General features: G+C 36.1%; 1 protein-coding gene across 2 annotated transcripts; it reads left to right on the plus strand.

The window, feature by feature from the left end:
• Positions 1–79: 79 nt before the first annotated feature.
• On the plus strand, positions 80–18,682 carry NSRP1 (nuclear speckle splicing regulatory protein 1). 2 transcript variants are annotated; one of them, XM_084862967.1, is made up of 7 exons: positions 80–137; positions 1,291–1,381; positions 11,027–11,083; positions 12,168–12,296; positions 13,171–13,378; positions 14,987–15,095; positions 17,188–18,682. In XM_084862967.1, exons 1-7 carry the CDS (start codon positions 118–120, stop codon positions 18,224–18,226), a joined length of 1,653 nt encoding a protein of 550 aa, XP_084719093.1. In that variant the 5' UTR covers positions 80–117; the 3' UTR covers positions 18,227–18,682. The 2 variants fall into 2 exon arrangements, with proteins under 2 accessions (XP_084719093.1, XP_084719094.1); XM_084862968.1 differs by lacking the exon at positions 80–137 and adding an exon at positions 443–597.
• The last annotated feature ends 368 nt before the right edge of the window (positions 18,683–19,050 follow it).

Here is a 19,050-nt window from a genome sequence, read left to right on the forward strand (position 1 = left end):
TTAGCGGCTAAGCGGATTCCCGGCCGCCCGAAGTCGCGCGAGAGTTTACGTGACTACGTCAGCGCCTGCGTCAGCGTCGCGTCGGCGTCAGCCGCGTTCAGCGGAGACCGAAGCAAGATGGCGATTCCGGGCAGGCAGTGAGTGTGATGCGGGAGTTAGGGTTAGGCTGGGGAAGGAGAAACCACGGCGACTGTGTCTTTGGCCGCGGAGTAAAAGCGCGCTGCAAGTGAAGGGGCTGATCGTCAGGGATAGAGACCGGGAGAAGCGAGGAATCCTGAGGAACACATTCCCCTCCCCCTTCCCCCTATATTTTCCAGGATGGAAGCCCGAAGTTTTGAGGGAGAAACTTGTGAGGAAATAAAGGAAGTTAGGCTGAGGGGCAGAGAGCGAGACTTTTCTATTTTCCAAAAGCTCGGTCTGAGGCCCCTCAGTCTTGCTTCCTACCCCGCGCTTGAGTTTCTCCCGGTTTGGATGCCTCCAGGGGCAGTGAGAAGAGGCCATCCCTGGCTCCCTTAGAGGGCCTTGTTCTTGCCGCTCAATCCCGGCTCCCGCCACCCCTTCTGGGTTTAGGAATGTGCTGAGAAGCCACAGAAAAGGGTAGGCATATAGGGAACTGGAGTGTGCGGTGCCATAGGAGACAAGTATTGTATGTCCTTACAAGTTTTACGTTTGATGTTATAATCCGTGCTTTCGATGTGGCTTCCTGTGATAGCTGCATCTTTAAAGGCCAAAATGTGAGAAACTAAAGGAGTTGGCTCTGATGGGATGGTCCTCTCAGATGCTCCAATACAAAGCTTAATAATGTGTAATGAGAATCTCTCCGATGACTTCTTGGGTTTTTCAGTTAATATAATTTTTTTTTTTTTAGTGTGGGTGATATGTATCATCCAGTCAGTAACTTCTTTAGAACTGTGTAGCTGCACAGTAGGGCGGCAGGGGGATTTATTTTCCTGATAAGATAATTCAGAGCATTTTTAGACTAAAGATAATTCAGAGCATTTTTTATTTTTAATGGACTTGAACTGAGCTTTCCACTAACATGTTCTTTTAAAAACCTTCGTATCGTTTTGCCATCAAAATCATTTCTGTACTCTTCAGTTACTTCTCTTCTTGGATTAAAATGGTGTTTGAGTTTGGTTTGTGCCTGCAAATAATCACTTAGAGTCATAACTAAAAAATCTTAGCACATTAGAACTTGGAGGTGTCTGAAGATCGGAAACTTAAGTGTTCACAGACATGTTTTAACATTTAAATATAATGGTATAATTTCTATTTCAAAAAAAAATGCAGGTATGGGCTTATTTTGCCAAAGAAAGCACAGAAGTTGAATCCTGTTTTGCAAAAACCATCAGTGTTTGGGAATGATTCTGATGATGATGAGGTAAGGGAGCCTATGTTTTTCTACCAAATTGTTGAAAATATATATATTTTTAAATTGAAATGTGAATTTTATGTCTTTGCTTGACTTAGTTATTTGTCAATACAGTGTATCTGGAGTATATTGTAACTTACAGAATTATCAAAAGGAATAAAGAAAGAAACTCCACTAATGTTATTCATAAGTGATATATGAATAATCTGATTCTCCCCCCCGAAAAAGCTATGAACTTCGCTTATTTTTAAGCAATTACACAGTCATTTTAGACAGCTAATACTGATGTAACAAAATTGTTTTTGTAAACCACCCTGAAAATAAACTATTGAGAAATCACCAATTTCCTAGAAAGTTTTATTAGTAAAGTAGTTTCTTGGAAGACTACATTTGTGGTTATTCAGTCTCTGCTAAATGTAATTGCTCAGTTACAATTAGTGTGTAATGTTACCATAGATAGTACTAAGATTATCTATATATATAAAAAGCTGATATGCAAATTGTCCCCTCGAGAGTTGGACAGGGAGCTCAATCGCTCGCTCTGATATACGCTGACCACCAGGGGGTGGCGCAGAATGAAGGAAGGCCCCAATTGGCCCTGATCGCCAGCCAGGCCTAGACTCGACCAGTGCACAAATTTTGTACACCCGGCATGTAGTATATATAATATGAACATTTTATATTTTAGCAGCAAAAATAGTATTTCCTTGTGAAATTCGCATTTATTGTAGATGCAATCGCATATGTGTGTTTATGTAATACTTAAGTCATTTTCTATATTTCTAAAAGACCTTTGCATCAGCTATACTGGTACTGGCTTTGTTCTGCCAGAAAAATTGCTTCTCTTTCAGTTTTTACTGATTGTGTAAAAGCATAGGTAGGTAATTTAATATATTTTTTTCTTGTACTATTAAAAAATTTATTCTAGATGGTTCACCTTTTAAAAAATTGAGGTACAATTTACATGTAATAAAATCAGTGGCTTTTAAGTGTACAGGTTGATGGCTTTTGACAAATGTATATACCCACTGAGGATGTAGAGCACATGTGTCAAACACAAGGCCCGCGGGCCAAATCCAGCCCGCCAGGCCTTGCAATGTGGCCTGCACCGCGCTGTCAGTTTATGACATTGTCAGTTTATGACTGTTCAGTAAACCATTCGGCCCGCGATTTAGGCTGGATTTTAGATTTTGGCCCCTTCTCTGATTGAGTTCGATACCCCTAATGTAGAGCATTCTCCTCTCCCCTGAAAGTTCTTTCATGCCCCTTTGCTGTCAGTCTACTTCCCCACATTCTGCCCTGGACAACTATTTCATTATGGTTTTTTATTTTTATTATTTATTTATTTATTTATGGTTAGTCATCATCTGAGGATATTTTTTCATTGATTTTTAGAGAGTGTGGAAGTGGGGAAGGGGAGAGAGAGAGACAGACAGACAGACAGACAGCATCAATGTGAGAGAGACACATGAACTAGCCTACAATTGAAGTACATGCCCTTGATCTGAATGGAACCTGAGGCCCTTCAGTCCTTGGACCAACGCTATATCTACTGAGCCAAACCAGCAAGAGCTGTTGTTTTTAATTTTTGTTAGTGACTTTTTTGTACTAAATCTTAGTTTGTATTTATTGTTGGTTAGATTAGTGGTCAGTTAATAATTTGACAGAAATTTCTCTAAATATTTGCAACTAATAAGTCTCCAGACTACCAAGGGGCTCTGCTCATGTTAGGACATGCCTTCAATATACAGCCAGGTATTTTATAACTTTGCCTTCGCCTTCACTTCTTGCTTTCGCAGTCTCAAGTTCAAAGGAGAGTTTAGGGCTATCTCAGGTCTTGCATAAAGGTCTTTGTATGTCTGTTGCATTCATGAGCCCCAGAGCCTTCAAAGCCCTCCGTTTTCTTAAACCAGTGGTTGCCAACCTTTCGGACCTTGCAGACCACCAGTTGGCAACCACTACATAGAAGCTTATTCTTCAGCTTTACTTTTAAAGCTTTTTGGTTAGCCTATTTTTTGCCTCAACTGTTACAACTGTTATCCGCTGCCTCAGGCAGCCCTGGTGTTCAACAATTGTCTTTGATTGTATTTGACAGACACCCCCCAGGGGAAAGACTGTTTTACTTGTCATTCTGTCAAATAAAGACATCCTTGTGAGCGGTGTCTTCCTGGGAACCACCATGGAGGTCCAGTAATAATTCTCCAGGATAGCTGTTTTGAAGGAACTCGTAACCCTCTCCAGTGGCTGCCAGCCTGCTGATTTCTACCATATTTGTGGGCTGTTGTTTTTAGGTACCATGACTCTCAGGAAGGGATGATGGAAATAGGACAAGTTAAAACCACAAAATTCTTACTGAATTAATTGTTGTTAATTCTTAAAAAGAAAACAATAGGGAAATTTTTATCGGAATTGGAATTTATATATTAGGAGAGAATTTATATTTCAGTCTTCTCATTTATATAGGTTCTGTTTATTTGTACAGGTGTTTTACATATCCTTTAATACAGTTTATAATCCTATGTAATATAAGGCTAATACGCAAATTATCCCTTCTACCTGGAGTTCAACAAGGGGAGTGGAGCTGGCTGGCCAACCGCCCTCAGCCCCTCCCAATTGGGGCGGGCCAGCCAAACTCCACCTGTGCACAGATTTGTGCACCAGGCCTCTAGATTCTCCCATAAAGTTCACATCTTTTTAAAAATTTATTTCTAGGTACCTTATAGCCATTGTTGCTGATATATGAGGGAATTTTTTCCAATTATTAGTAGTATGAATGCTTCTGGTTTTTATTCATGCTAATACTTATGTAGTGCTAATAGTTTGCCTGATAATTCTTTTGGATTTCCTTTGTAGGCAATCATATTGTCTGCAAATAAGAATAATTTTGTTTCTTTTCAGTTATATTACCTAGTTTCTTTATCTTTGCATTACTATGTGTCTTAGTGCATTGCTTAAAAACTATAAAATAAAAGCATAATATGCTAATTAGACCGGACAGCCAAACGACCTTCTGGACATCCTTCAGGACGAAGCCACTGTGGTGGGGGCTGAGGCAGAAGTGGTTAGGGGTGGTCAGGCAGGCAAGCAGAAGCAGTTCGGGGCAATCAGGCAGGCAGGTGCGCAGTTAGGAGCTAGTGGTCCCAGATTCCTGTGGGATTGGGCCTAAGCTGGCAGTCGGACATCCCCCGAGGGTTCCTGGATTGTGAGAGGGTGCAGGATGGGCTGAGGGGCCCCCCTATGTACCCCCCTATGAATTTTGTGCATCAGGCCTCTAGTGATATAAATAGAAGCAATGGTAGAAACAATGTTGTTTCATTCCTAACTTTAATGGGAGTTGCTTATATAAAATTTCACAATTAATTGTAATGTTTCTGTAAGGTTTTACTACTATTTCTAGCTTACTAAGAACTTTTTTATCATAAAATTTTTAATATGTTGGTGTTAATTTTTTATAATTTTATGAGCCTAGGATCTAAGTTCTTTTTACACAGAAACTCTAAATGTTTCGCACATTTTATTTTTATTAAAGTATTTTTAATAAGATAATATTTAAAATAACTTTAAAAATATTGTTTTGCCTGGCAAAATGCAGGCTAAATTTCCTCCTAATTTGACTATCTTGTAGATTGAGGGAAAATCTTACATTGTTTAGAACTTTACCAAGAGTTTGTTTACCATTTAAGAAAATTGGTTCACTGTTACCAATTTTCATTTGTGGTGTTTGAGTCACCGGTTCTGCAGTCATCATAAATGTATCTTAGCATTAATGGTGGTTACAGTGCTTCTACACGGTAGAGGAATCTGAGAATTTACTTTTTTCTAATATGGTTGAGCATTTACATGTTGAAATACAGAGTATATTATTCTAATATAAGTTGCTTTCCTTTAATATCTTTAGGTGTATGTATGTGTGTATCCAAAATGGATTAGAAGGAAAAATGTATAATTTTAAAATTTTTGTGTATGTATTTCATTTCAGTGTAGATAAAAGATATTAACAAATGCTTTCTGTAAAAGAGGGATATTGAGTATGATGGAGAACTATCATTATGTGCCTTCCCCTGATATAATGGCTCACTTATTATATATTACATTTCCATATATTATGTGGATCCATTTCTCTGGAATTTGTATTCTGTTCCATTGATTTCTGTCTCTAATCCTGTATTTACATTTCCAACTAAGAGCAGAGATGAAATTGGCTATGTATCTTTTCTCAGAAAGGCAGTATATAAAGATCCACTTGCATTGCTGCAAATACCAATTAATCTATCTTCTCTGTCTTCTGCTCTTTGTATCACTTAACTCAGTACATGTAGTGCTCCGGGAACCTTTCCCACCTTTTTATAACATTCATCCTCGGTGGGCATTTTAGTTTCTTGGCCTTTTATCTCCCTCAAGTTCCAGTCCATTGAAAATAGCCCTTATGCCGAAACGGGTTTGGCTCACTGAATAGAGCGTCGGCCTGCGGACTGAGAGGTCCCAGGTTCAATTCCCGTCAAGGGCATGTACCTTGGTTGCAGGCACATCCCCAGTAGGGGGTGTGCAAGAGGCAGCTGATCGATGATTCTCTCTCATCGATGTTTCTAACTCTCTATCCCTCTCTCTTTCCTCTCTGTAAAAAAAATTAATAAAAATATATTTTTTAAAAAAAGAAAAGAAAATAGCCCTTATTTGCTAGCATGATTATAGATTTATTTTTTGTCATTTTGAGGGTTTGGAGGAGGAGGAGACTTGAGCATATCAATTTGCCAGTGTAAGCCAGAAGCTTTGCATTGTTTTTCTACCTTTAAGAACTTTAGTGAGTTGTTTAACATCTCAGTTTCAGTTATGTATCTGAAAAAATATTTTATAAATATCTAATAAAAGTTTATTTTAAGGATTAGAGATAGTCTATCATACAGCACATAGTACAGAGTAGAAGTGTAACAAATGGTAGCTATGTTGCTACAATAAAAGTATACTCTGTATGCAATAACTGTCACCATTAATCGTTAGTCATCTGAAAATTTCTATTTGTGTTTGACATTCATAATTGGTAGCCTGACTTTTTTTGTAACTTTTAAAATAGAATCTTAATCTCCATTTTGTGTTGTGGCCATTATATTAGGAAAATTCCATGAAGAATTGCCACTTACTATGTTGGAAGGAATGTGAGTGGAGCAGGTTTGGGTTGAGAAATGGACTAAGAAAATGAGATTGCAACAAAGCACAAATACTGCAAGAAATGATCAACTTTTTTTTTTTTTTTTTACCATATACTTTACATAGAAGTGCCTGTTTTAGCCCTTGCATTAGAAACAGTTTCTATAAATAAACTTCTTTTTTTTTTAAATTCCATAAGGAAGGCAGTAATGATCATATAAAATTATGGAATATATATGCACACACACATATGCACATATATACATACATACACATACACATTTTATTGATTTTAGGAAAAGGAAGGGAGAGAGAGAAACATCGATCATTTGCCTCTGGCATGCGCCTATGGGGGATTGAACCCACAACCCAAGTGTGTACCCTGACTGGGAATTGAACTTGCCACCATTTGATGTACAAGAGGATGCTCCAACCACTGCGACACACTGGCCAGGGTGACCATAATTATATTTTTGAAATACTTTTTTTTATTTTACTTGTATACAACCTCAGTGCACCCAGTTGTTCATCATTTTTAACTGATTATTTCTGATTAGAAGATAGTAAAAAGCTTTACCTTAAAATTGGCTGTTTAAAAAATTAGCTTTGGTCCAGCCAGGTTCAGTGGTTGGGCATCAACCTATGAACCTGGAGGTCGCAGTTTGGTTCCCAGTCAAGGCACATGCCTGGGTTGTGGGCTCAATCCTCAGTGGATGTCATGCAGGAGGCAGCTGATCAGTGATTCTCTCATTTATGTTTCTATCTTTCCCTCTCTGAATCAATAAAAATACATTTTTTTAAAAATTAGCTTTCTATTTTTCCAAAACAATATCCATCTTCCTCATATATTGACAGACTTTGCTATTGCCTAATTTAACTTTACCATAAAAATCATTTTAAAGAAGTTCTTTATTTTCATATTTTAGTCTGTGTAGTCAGACAAAAAGCAATAATCCTCCATCTCATTTTTGAATTTATAAAATAGATCAGATCACTCTCTGAAACAAAATTACTTTATTAGTTTAGTAATAATTTGAGTTTACTTTAAAGATAAGAAGCAGCATTTGGGAGGAGATTCATTTCCTGCCTTTGGGCCTTATCTGCAAGAACTACATCTTCAATGTCAAGAGATTATATATTTATAACTGAACTCTAATAAAGTCTGTCCTGGGGACTCTGCACACCTGACTTGGTCATTGTGATTATATATTTGGTGCCAAACTGTTGCTTGTCTTTCGAGAAAATACCAAGTGTATTTCATTAAAAATTGACCTCTGTGGGGAGGATTACAAGACCTTTGACTGTTGATTATAAGTGCACTGGTTATTACCAGCATGGCTAATGATGATTTTGGAAATAAAGTTTTGGTTTCTATGTAAAGTGTATTATAAGAGCTGTCATTGATTGTAGTAAATATGTTTATACTAAATCTTATAAAATGGTTTTCTACTATTTTTGACTGATGCAACATAGGAAGATATTGAAAACCATGTTCAGAGTTTATTCGCTTTACACCATATCTTACACTAAATGTGACTGTTAAAGAATTATTTTCTTTATGAGCAATCCTAAATTTATCTCCTTTTTATACTCCTTTTATGCTTCCACTTTTTGCTTTGTTTGTTCATCAGAGAAAATTGTCACACAAAAATCAATGTCTTTAATTTCACCCTTGTTTTATATGTGTGTGTGTATATATATATATTTTTTATTGACCTCTGACGAAGGGAGAAGTAGAGAGAAACATCAATGATGAGAGAGAATCATTGATCAGCTGTCTCCTGCATGCCCCCTATTGGGTATCGAACCTTCAACCTGAGCATGTGCCCTGTGACCTCCTGGTTCATAGATTGACGCTCAACCACTGAGCCACATCGGCTGGGCTATAGTCATCTTTAATAGTCATTGTCACAGTTCCCTCAGTTAGAAAACTGAGAATTAAAGGAGCTTCAAAAGGAGATAATCCTCCCTGAATTTTTCAGTTTAGGTTCAGAGTGACCTCTTTATCCACTGATGCTATTGAAACTCCAGGGATATCAGTCTCTGAATAGGATATGTAAAGTTACTCTACCTCTCCATTATGAACTTATAAGAAATAACATCTGATTTTTTTCAAAGGTCGGGCTTATTCTAACAGCTATAAAAATGGAAGCATAGCCTATTGAGATGTCCCAAAGTATACTTTACGTTGGAGAGGCCCTTCCCAGTCTGCCTATTCTACACTAGTATATGAAATTAAAAAGTAATAGCCTTGTGCTTTATTTTTTCAAGTTCAGGTTGAAGCAACCAGTTTTAAAGTGTCAGCAGGTGAACTATGACAGATTGGAAGAGGAAAAATGGGCCAAATAATAAAACAAGTGAAGAAGTAAAAGTCCAGCGTTTGGAAACTTCTAGTCAATCCTGAGGATATTACTAGCTCAGTGATTATATATATATATATATATATATATATATATATACACACACACACACACACACACATACACACACACACACACACTTCGTTTACATGAATTGGAAAGACATAAAAATTAGTTGAGAAGTATTTTATGAAATGTTTATTAGCATATTTAATATTTTAATGTTTGAAATTGATACTCTAGTGAAAATGTGTTATATCACATAATTAAAAATTCTATTAATTGAATAATACAGTAATACACAAGTAATTCACTTAGCGTAGCTCCTGCCTCTGTAAATATTGGATACTGTTGTTTTTGTTACCAACCTCTCTTCCTCTTGTTGAAGTCAATTTACTGTCTTTAGTTCTTTGCTTATACACTTTTTTTTTTTAAATCCAAGGAAGGTAGAGAGAGAAAAACAAACAAACATTGATCAGTTGCCTTCCCTACAAGCCCTGACCAGGAATGGAACCTGCAACCTTTCAGTGTACATGATGACACTCAACCAACTGAGCCATTATACACTTCTTTATCTCCATGGTTTTAGGGAGCTAGAATTATATTTGTTTATTTTGTTCTCTTTGTTGCCATGGAAAATAGGAAGCACCAATTGATACCCTGTTTCCCCGAAAATAAGACAGTGTCTTATATTAATTTTTGCTCCCAAAGGTGCGCTAGGTCTTATTTTCAGAGGATGTCTTATTTTTCCATGAAGAAGAATATGATACACATTTATTGTTAAATGAAAATAAAGGAAATTTATTACCTGTATACGGTACCGTAGTACGGTAGCTGTCAACACAAACCAGACAAACTGTGAATCCTACAGTATCAAGAATTTACTCATTTATTCAATGACAATCATGTCGTCATCTTCTGGAACATCATAACAATCCAATTCCTGAATTTCCTGGTGAATTTCTTGTGACTCGATTTCTTTCAGAATCAGTGGGCCAAATCTCTCATGTTTAGCCTAGGGGGGGCCTTATTTTCGGGGGGATGCCTTATATTTCACTAAGAAGGAAACCTGTAAGTAGGTCTTATTTTCAGAGGATGTCTTATTTTCGGGGAAACACGGTGCTATCTAGTTGAAAACAGTCCTATAATCCTAGGGCTAAGGTTTATATTTTTTAATTAAAAATAAATTTACTAGTATTATTATTTTTTAAAGATAATTTACACACCACAACATACACCCTGTTAAAGTGTACATTTTAGTGTTGGTTAGTATGTTTACAAAGCTTTATACTTTTAAAGAAACATTTTTACTTAAGTATGCTAATTATTTTTCTTAGCTTTAAGTCCTTACTTTTGTCCATGTGGTTACTATTTCTTATTATATTCCTCTTGCCTTCTCTTAAATTCTTTTTGATTCAGGTCTAATGTCATATCTCTTTAGGGAAGACTTTTGATTTCTCATACATTTTGTTTCCCTTTGCTTCCCTCAGCCCTTTTTTATCCTTTGTATTGCTTATCACATTTATATTATAATGATCTCTTTAGTTATTTGTCTTACGTTTCAGACCATTTATCTCTCAGGACAAAGACTGTTGTTGTTTTTTTGATATCTTCAGGAGCTATAACAATACCAGATATGGTAGGCGTTTCAGTACATATTTATTGAATGATTATAATCTCAGATAGTTTTGGCTGCCCATAAGTCTTAAATATATACTAAAACCTTGATATACTATATTTAATGGTGAATATTAAAATGATGTGCTTTTAATTGCTGGGGATGATACCATTTTAGTGTTGGAAGGGACCAATCCACCCTTACCTAATAAGCGCTAATACACATTCACGTGAACACACAAAGCAAATTGAAATCCATAGAAGTTGACTGACTTGATGGTGAAGTTGCAGTTGGGACTAAAAAAATCTGTTACCTCATTTGTCTTGTACTATTCTGTTTCGTACCCCATATAGCCTAATCTGATAAGTTACAATGAAAATTCATTTCTTTCCAAAAGTGTGGGAGAAAGTCCTTGATAATGTCAGTTCATAATATTACCTTTGTATTTTTAAAGTTAAGTAAGGAACCAGTTGCCAACCAGAATTTTTGAAAAGAAGTATTAAACAATGACAGCATTTTTCTGTGTTCTAGACCTCCGTGAGTGAAAGCCTTCAGAGGGAAGCTGCTAAAAAGCAAGCAATGAAACAGGTAAGGTCAAAGAGTGGTCGGTGAAGTATTTCAGCTCACATTTTTAAGTATCAGTTTTGGTATCTAAGTGCTGAGACAAAACAAAATAGGTATGTATAAAGAAATAATTTAGCCCTAGTTGGTTTGGCTCATTGAATAGAATGTCAGCCTGTGGACTGGAGGGTTCCAGGTTTAATTCCAGTCAAGGGCACATGCTTGGGTTGTGGTCTCAATCCCCATTGGGAGCATGCAGGAGGCAGTCAATCGATGGTTCTCTCCCATCATTGATATTTCTATCTCCCTCTCCTCTCTGAAATGAATAAAAAAATTATTTTAAAAAATTTAACTTGACCTTCATTTTTTTTTGTTGTTGTTGTTGGTTTTGTTTTTTTTTTCATACTTTTTAGTGACTTCTGAGAGGAAGGGAGAGGGATAGAGGGAGATAGAAACAATGATGGGAGAGAATTATCAATTGGCTATTGACTGTCTCCTCTATGCCCCAGACTGGGGATCAACCTGCAACCCAGGCATGTGCCCTGACCGGGAATTGAAATGCGACCTCCTGGTTCATAGGTAAATGTTCAACCACAGAGATACGAGGCCAAGCTGTTTTTTGAAAATATGTTAGAACTAGAGGCCAGTGCACAAATTCATGCATAGGTGGTATCCCTCAACCTGACAGGTTTCCCCGAGGGAGTGGGGTACCTCGGGGTTGGTTGGCTGTGGAATCACGCTGACCACCAGGGGGCACCTCTTGCAATGAGCATCTGCCCACTGGTGGTCAGTGCATATCATAGCCACCAGTTAACCAGTTAGTCTTTCAGTCACTTAGGCTTTTATATATATAGTTGTTTCTTGATTTGCATAGATTTCCGGAATCTTAAAGGAAAAAAACACAGCTCAGTAAGTATAGAGCCAAGATTCTAATGCAGGCAGTCAGGCTCCAGAATTGATATTCATATATTTTGTCTTAAAATGTGATTATAGAATTTTTTGATATATTTCTGATTTCTGATTCTGTTTCAAGAAAATTACTTCTACTTTTTTGTGCTGTTAGCTACCTAGTTCATAGTTTTGAAACATGTTTAATTTTTTTCTTTTAAAGACCAAACTGGAAATCCAGAAGGCACTTGCAGAAGATTCTACTGTATATGAATATGACAGTATTTATGATGAAATGCAGAAAAAAAAGGAAGAAAATAATCCTAAATTGCTTTTGGGAAAAGACCGAAAGGTTTGTAGCTGAAAATACAAACTTTCTTTGACCTTGACCTGCATTGCATATCTTAATCTTATTTCAGCATGAAGATGATCTGAGAAAAAGCTTTTAAGCATTTGAAGTGTAAAGTGCCCCTACTTCAGATGTTATAGATTTGATTTAGAACCCAGAAGCCCTACACTTACTATTCCAACAGGAACAAGTGAAATACCCAACAATTTTATAAATTTTCATTTTTGCTTTTAAACCTCTGCAAATAATTTTTTGAAATATTTTTCTTAGAAAGTTTTTGTTCTGCCTCTGTTCATGTATCATCCTCTCATTTTTCATTGCTTCCTACCTCAACTGAATCATCTACACGTATCATGATCAGATTTTTATTTTGGGGGGAAAAAATAAAGGTGGGATTAAAATAAGTTCATACCGTATTTTCTTTCATAAGCTCAGACTGATTTCTAAAGATCTTTGCACCTTACAGTATCTACTAATAAAGTGATGGTGTAAAATTATGTGAAAGCTACTATTTTAAATAATTGTATTACAACTAATGTGAAAAGCTAATAGGAACCTTTCTGGTTCATGTATCTGTTGAAGAAATATTAAAACAATACCAGTAAAAAGGGTGACAGAAACAGTGGTGGGAAAGTCATTTACTTTATTTTAGATTTTTTTTTTAAATGATAAAATAGCACTATGAATATTTTTTATCTTACATTTATTGAAAAGAATTTTCATTTTAATCTTGTTAATAAATTTAGATTGATTTTTGGAATGGTGATATAAGCCTATTTGAACTATTCATTTTTTTAATGAATTCGTGATAAAAAAAAATAGAGTATTGACAATTATTTTTTTACTTTTTCCTAAATAATCTTTTTTCTCCCCCTAGCCCAAATATATTCAAAACTTACTAAAAGCAGTTGAAATCAGAAAAAAGGAACAGGAAAAAAGAATGGAAAAGAAAATACAGAGAGAACGAGAAATGGAAAAGGGAGAATTTGATGATAAAGAGGCATTTGTGACATCTGCTTATAAGAAAAAACTGCAAGAGAGAGCCGAAGAGGAGGAAAGAGAAAAGAGGGCCGCTGCACTCGAAGGTGAAATGAAAGAGGGAACGGGTGGAAGGAAGCAAGCAGCAGGATTCTGCCCTGTGGTTAGCCATTTGTCTGTCACTGAACTTTCAGATTATAATGTTGTCATAATTTATGTATAAGAATTGAAGGTACAGTTATAATATTATGTTGTATGATCATAAAACAGGATATTTTTACTAAATATAATTGCACTTTTACTAACTGGTACTTATACTAGACATTTTGTTTAAAACTATAGTAATTATAAGTCATTGCTTTGGAAAATGATTCTAAATGCAAAAACATTGATTACAAGGTATAATACCACGACACTTACAAAAGCAGTGTAAACTGAGTTTTATTTTATTTATTTATTTTTTTAAATATATTTTATTGATTTTGTACAGAGAGGAAGGGAGAGAGATAGAGAGCTAGAAACATCAATGAGAGAGAGTCATCGATCGGCTGCCGCTTGCACACCCCCTACTGGGGATATGCCCGCAACCAAGGTACATGCCCTTGACCGGAATCGAACCCGGGACCTTTCAGTTCCCAAGCCGACGCTCTATCCATTGAGCCAAACCGGTTTCAGCTAAACTGAGTTTTAAATCCTAGTTATATTTTCTGGGATGAGGAAATGAGAGTAACATTACCCAAGGAGCAACATCTGGGCATTTAGAAAAAGAATAACATTAATTCAAGAAAAAGATGTGCAAAAGAAGTAATGCTTTACTTCAGTGTTTTCTACTCATGGTCATTTTTCAAGGTTTGAGTGAAATATGTACTTATAAATACCTTATTTGGCAAGTGTTCACCAACTTTAAGTGGAAGAAAAGTAAATCTCTAAGACCTGTTCTGTGCATATACTATATATTCATCTAGAGCAGTGGTCGGCAAACTCATTAGTCAACAGAGCCAAATATCAACAGTACAACGATTAAAATTTCTTTTGAGAGCCAAATTTTTTAAATTTAAACTTCTTCTAACACCACTTCTTCAAAATAAACTCGCCCAGGCCATGGTATTTTGTGGAAGAGTCACACTCAAGGGGCCAAAGAGCCATATGTGGCTCACAAGCCACAGTTTGCCAACCACGGATCTAGAGCAACAGTTAGCAATCTTTCCCTAAAGCACCAGATTATGAACATTTTAGGCTTTGTGTACCAACTACTCAATTCTGCCTTTGTAACACAAAAGCAGCCCAAGACAATAGATAAACAAATGAACAGGGCTACATTTCAATAAAAATGTATTCACAAAGGTAGGCAGCTTTGGCCTATTGGTTATAGTTTCCCAACTTTTTTTTTTAAAAATATATTTTTATTGGTTTCAGAGAGGAAAAGAGAGAAACATCAATGATGAAAGAGAATCATTGATCGGCTAAGTCATGCACCCCCCTTCCTGGAGATCAATCCTGAAACCTGGGCATGTGCCCTGGCCAGGAATTGAACCACGACCCCCTGATTATAGGTTAATGCTCAACCATGGACCCACGCTGGCTGTGCTAATTTCCCAACTCTTGATGTAGAGAATAGTTTACACACAGTATGTGTTATGTACTGTATGTCTATAAAACTGAGTTGCATTTTTGCCTTGTTGCCTGTATTCTCACTTTTGCTTTCTCTCTCTCAGCACGTTTGGACGTAACCAAGCAGAAAGATCTCAGTGGATTTTATAGGCATCTATTAAATCAAGCAGTTGGTGAAGAAGAAGCCCCTACGTGCAGCTTTCGTGAAGCTAGGTGAGACATGGCATACAGAATATTTAAAAGAAAGATACTGTTAATGATCTATGGTTGTGGATCATTTTAACCCTCTGAAGCATAAGAATTGCAGCATTGCATATTGTTTTGTTCTTTTTTTAAAATATTTTTATTGATTCAGTGAGGGAGAGAAAGATAGAAACATCAGTGGTGAAAGAGAATCATTGATTGGCTGCCTCCTGTACACCCCCTCCTGGGCATCAAGTCTAAAGCCCGGGCAGTGCCCCAACCAGGAATCAAACCACAGGCTGCTGCTTCCTAGGCTGATGTTCAACCACTGAACCATGCTGGTTGGGCTGCATATTGTTTTGTCAGCCAAACCTGGCCTAATTAAATGCATGGCTAGGATTTTACAGTTTGTTAATTTAAAACCTGCAGATATTTGGTTAAACATTGTCTTGATTCTGCAATAATTCTACTTACATGTTTAGGTAGTGTATAAAAAGAAATGTGGTTTACTTTTATAAATAGGACCTAGCCTCCTTAAAATGTAAAATTCACATTTTAATGGCTAGAAATACACTATCCAACACATAGCCACAAGTCATGGTGGTTGTTTAATATTACATTTAAAACTTTGGCCGCATTAGCCACATTCAAGTACTCAGTTGCCACATTTGACTAGTGGCTGCCATATTAATACAGATATGGACATTACCTATTAGTTCTGCTCTAGAGAAAATGTAGACATTTCTATTAGTTCTGCTCTAGAAAATAAGAGTTAGAGGATTTTTTTGAATGAAATTATAAAGTACTAGAGACCCAGTGCATGAGATTGTGCACGGGTCGGGTCCCTAGGCCTGGCCGGTGATCAGGGGCCTTTCTTCCCCTGGCTGCCGGCTGGGGCCTTCCTTTGTTTTGCGCAGCACACATCATAACAAGTGGTTGAACTCCTGAGGAGGCAATTTGCATATCATCCTTTTATTATATAGGATTAAATATAATGCTAAAATGTTCATGCCATAAGTATATAGCTGAAGGTAAAAGGGAGAATTAGTCCTAAACTTATATTTAAATTAACTTTTTGGGAACAGAAACATTCAGATAAGAGGATCTGAGTCTTATGTTGCTAATGAAAGGAGAGATGCAAGAGAATGGAATTAAGGATTAAGAAAGGGGATTAGGTTTATACTTCCCACCCTGCAACTGCTGGGTTTTGATTTAAAAATTGATGAGACTTATGAGTCTAAGGTGTATTTGAAGATTGAGATTTAGTGTTCCTGTTATTAGAGTTTCATCTGAAATAGTTGTGAGGCCAGCCGTGAAATTCCATAATATCACTTAATAGTTACACTTCTCAGAGTCTAATAGAATTCCTAATTATTGGTGAATACTTTAACCAAGAACCATAGTTGTTGCTCTATTAGTATGATTAGTAAGTGATAATGAATGAATGTGTGAGTAACATAAATAAATTAACCATGCTTATCAACTGAGAAAATTTAGATGATAAAAACTATTCTAGTGTTGCTGTTTGTAATGGTTGGATGGATTCACATATTTTCATTTTGTTGTGATAAGTTCCCAGGAGTATTTCAAGATGCTTGTGCCTTTTTAATCAAAAAAGGGTTTATTTAGTGATATTTTGAATTAGATTTTGCCACCATTTTGCTGTGAAAAAAAATTTATCTTCATCTGCTTCCAGGGCTCTTCTTAATATTTATAGAGATAAAAATAAAAATCCAACAAAGAGCCACAACTTAAACTTCATATTATAAAAATACTAAAATCCAGAATATATCTTTCTTTTCCCAATTATTCTTTGTCTATGCTTAGCATAAATGAAGACCTTGTACAGATCCCTGCCTAAAGACTCTAGTGGTCCATTACAGAAGGGCTTATTTTTCACTTCTACTTATATTGAAAATATTCTAAATGGTTAAAAAATGCTAATTTGCAGGTGTTTACAAGGTAAATAGAGATCAGCACCTTTTTATATTTGGATAATCAATATGCATATATAATTATAGTTTTATTGATTTAAATATTGAGAAAAATTATATGAATACTTCATTTACTTACTATAAATGATAATTGGCATTTAGTGTTATATTATTATTTTTTTTTTTAGGTCTGGAATAAAGGAAGAGAAACCAAGGGGTTATTCAGATGAAATAACTTCAGAGAACAGAATACCACCTGAGAAATGCATTCTCCAAACTGTTGTTAAAGTAGAGGAAAACCCAGATGCAGACAGTGACTTTGATGCTAACAACAGTGAAGATGATGAACTGGAAGAAAATAATAAAGTGAACTGCAGAAAGGAAAAGAGCATAGAGACCTCTAAGAATGACTCCAGGCATCACAGGAGTCAAACCCACTCACGGTCATCTAGTGAAGAAAGAGAACATGGTACCAAAAGCCACACAAAAAGTTCCAAGTCAAGAGGACATGAGAAACGGGAAGATCAGCACCAAGAGAGACAATTCAGGAACAAGGAGAACTATTATACTAACCGTGATTACCAAAAAGAAAAGAAAGATTCCCATAGGCATAGAGATTCCCACTGGAAGAGACATGAACAAGAAGATAAGCTGAGGGGAAGAGACCAAAGAGAAAGAAATGACAGAGAATGGAAAAGGGAGAAAGACAGACAGAAATATTCCACAAGAGAACAAGAAAGAGATAGACAACGAAATGATCATGACCGACACAGTGAAAAAGGAGTAGAAAAGGAAGAGAAAAGCAAAGAAAAGGAAGAACATACGAAAGCAAGGAAAGAAAAATATGAAAACAGAGATAGAGAAAAACGAGAAATGAGTGTTCAATCTTCAGAAAGAAAGCGAGACAGAAAGGAAAACAGCCCGAATTCTCGGACAAAGGATAGGTTTCTTGACCAGGAGAGATCCAGTGAAATGAGAAACGTGGAAAAGGATAAAGAAAGTAACCCAGAGGAACTCTCTAGTTCTGAAACACCCCTGGGAGCAAAACACAGAACCACAGAGGAATGCCCAGATGTGGGCAAAGAACAAGAGAGACCACACGAGACTGGGAACAAGTTTGCAAAACGGAACAATGAAGAAACTGTAATGTCAGCTAGAGACAGGTACTTGGCCAGGCAAATGGCACGGGTTAATGCAAAGACATATATTGAGAAAGAAGATGATTGACTGGAACATGCTGTGTGAACACACGAAAGTGTTAATGGTAAAATACATTTTCAAAATTCATTATTGGTTTAGGGTGAAGTCAGAAGTCAGTCTTTTTATCTTAAATGCTTGACTCAGTATATAATATTTACATATTAATACCACATTTTTGGTTGTATTTAAGCAGCCTAAAGAGTGTGCTAAGTCCCATCCTGGTAGATACTTTTATGAAAATTGGCTCCACAATAATGATTAAAAGATAATTTAAACAACTCTCCTAATGTTGGTTTTGTTGCAGGAGCTGTTCATTTTATAAATACTGTGTTTCCTATAAAATTAAGTGGATTTGAACATAGAGACTATTGTTATACTTTGTTTTGAAATTTGTATTAAAGTATAAAATATGGACAGTTCTATATCTTGTTCAAGCATATTTCGTTTAAATGAAAATAAAAATGGAGATATGTTTGTACTTCCCCCATTGTTAAAAATTACTTTCATGAATACTGTGACCTCACAAATTAGTAAATTGGTTGTGTATATAAATCAATTTTAGCAAAGTGTGAGAAGATGGAGACATTTAGTCCAAATGATATTAGGTAAAGATCTAGGTGGTCTATTTATGAATGTGTTGTTTTATATGCTCTAAAGTATATAATACAGCTTATTACAACTTCTATTTATGTATTAAAACAAATCTGAAATCTCTATGCTATCTTTGAAATTTACCATTTAAAGTTAAAATATTATAATTTATTCATGGAAAAGGATGAATGGTTTAAAGAAAATAGTTTTCTAATGGTTCTTCACATTAAGAAAGTGATATTTGCCCTGGCTGGGTGGCT

Source organism: Pipistrellus hanaki (assembly GCF_964339955.1).
Source record: "Pipistrellus hanaki genome assembly, chromosome: 16".
In the NCBI taxonomy this organism is placed as follows: Eukaryota; Metazoa; Chordata; class Mammalia; order Chiroptera; family Vespertilionidae; genus Pipistrellus; species Pipistrellus hanaki.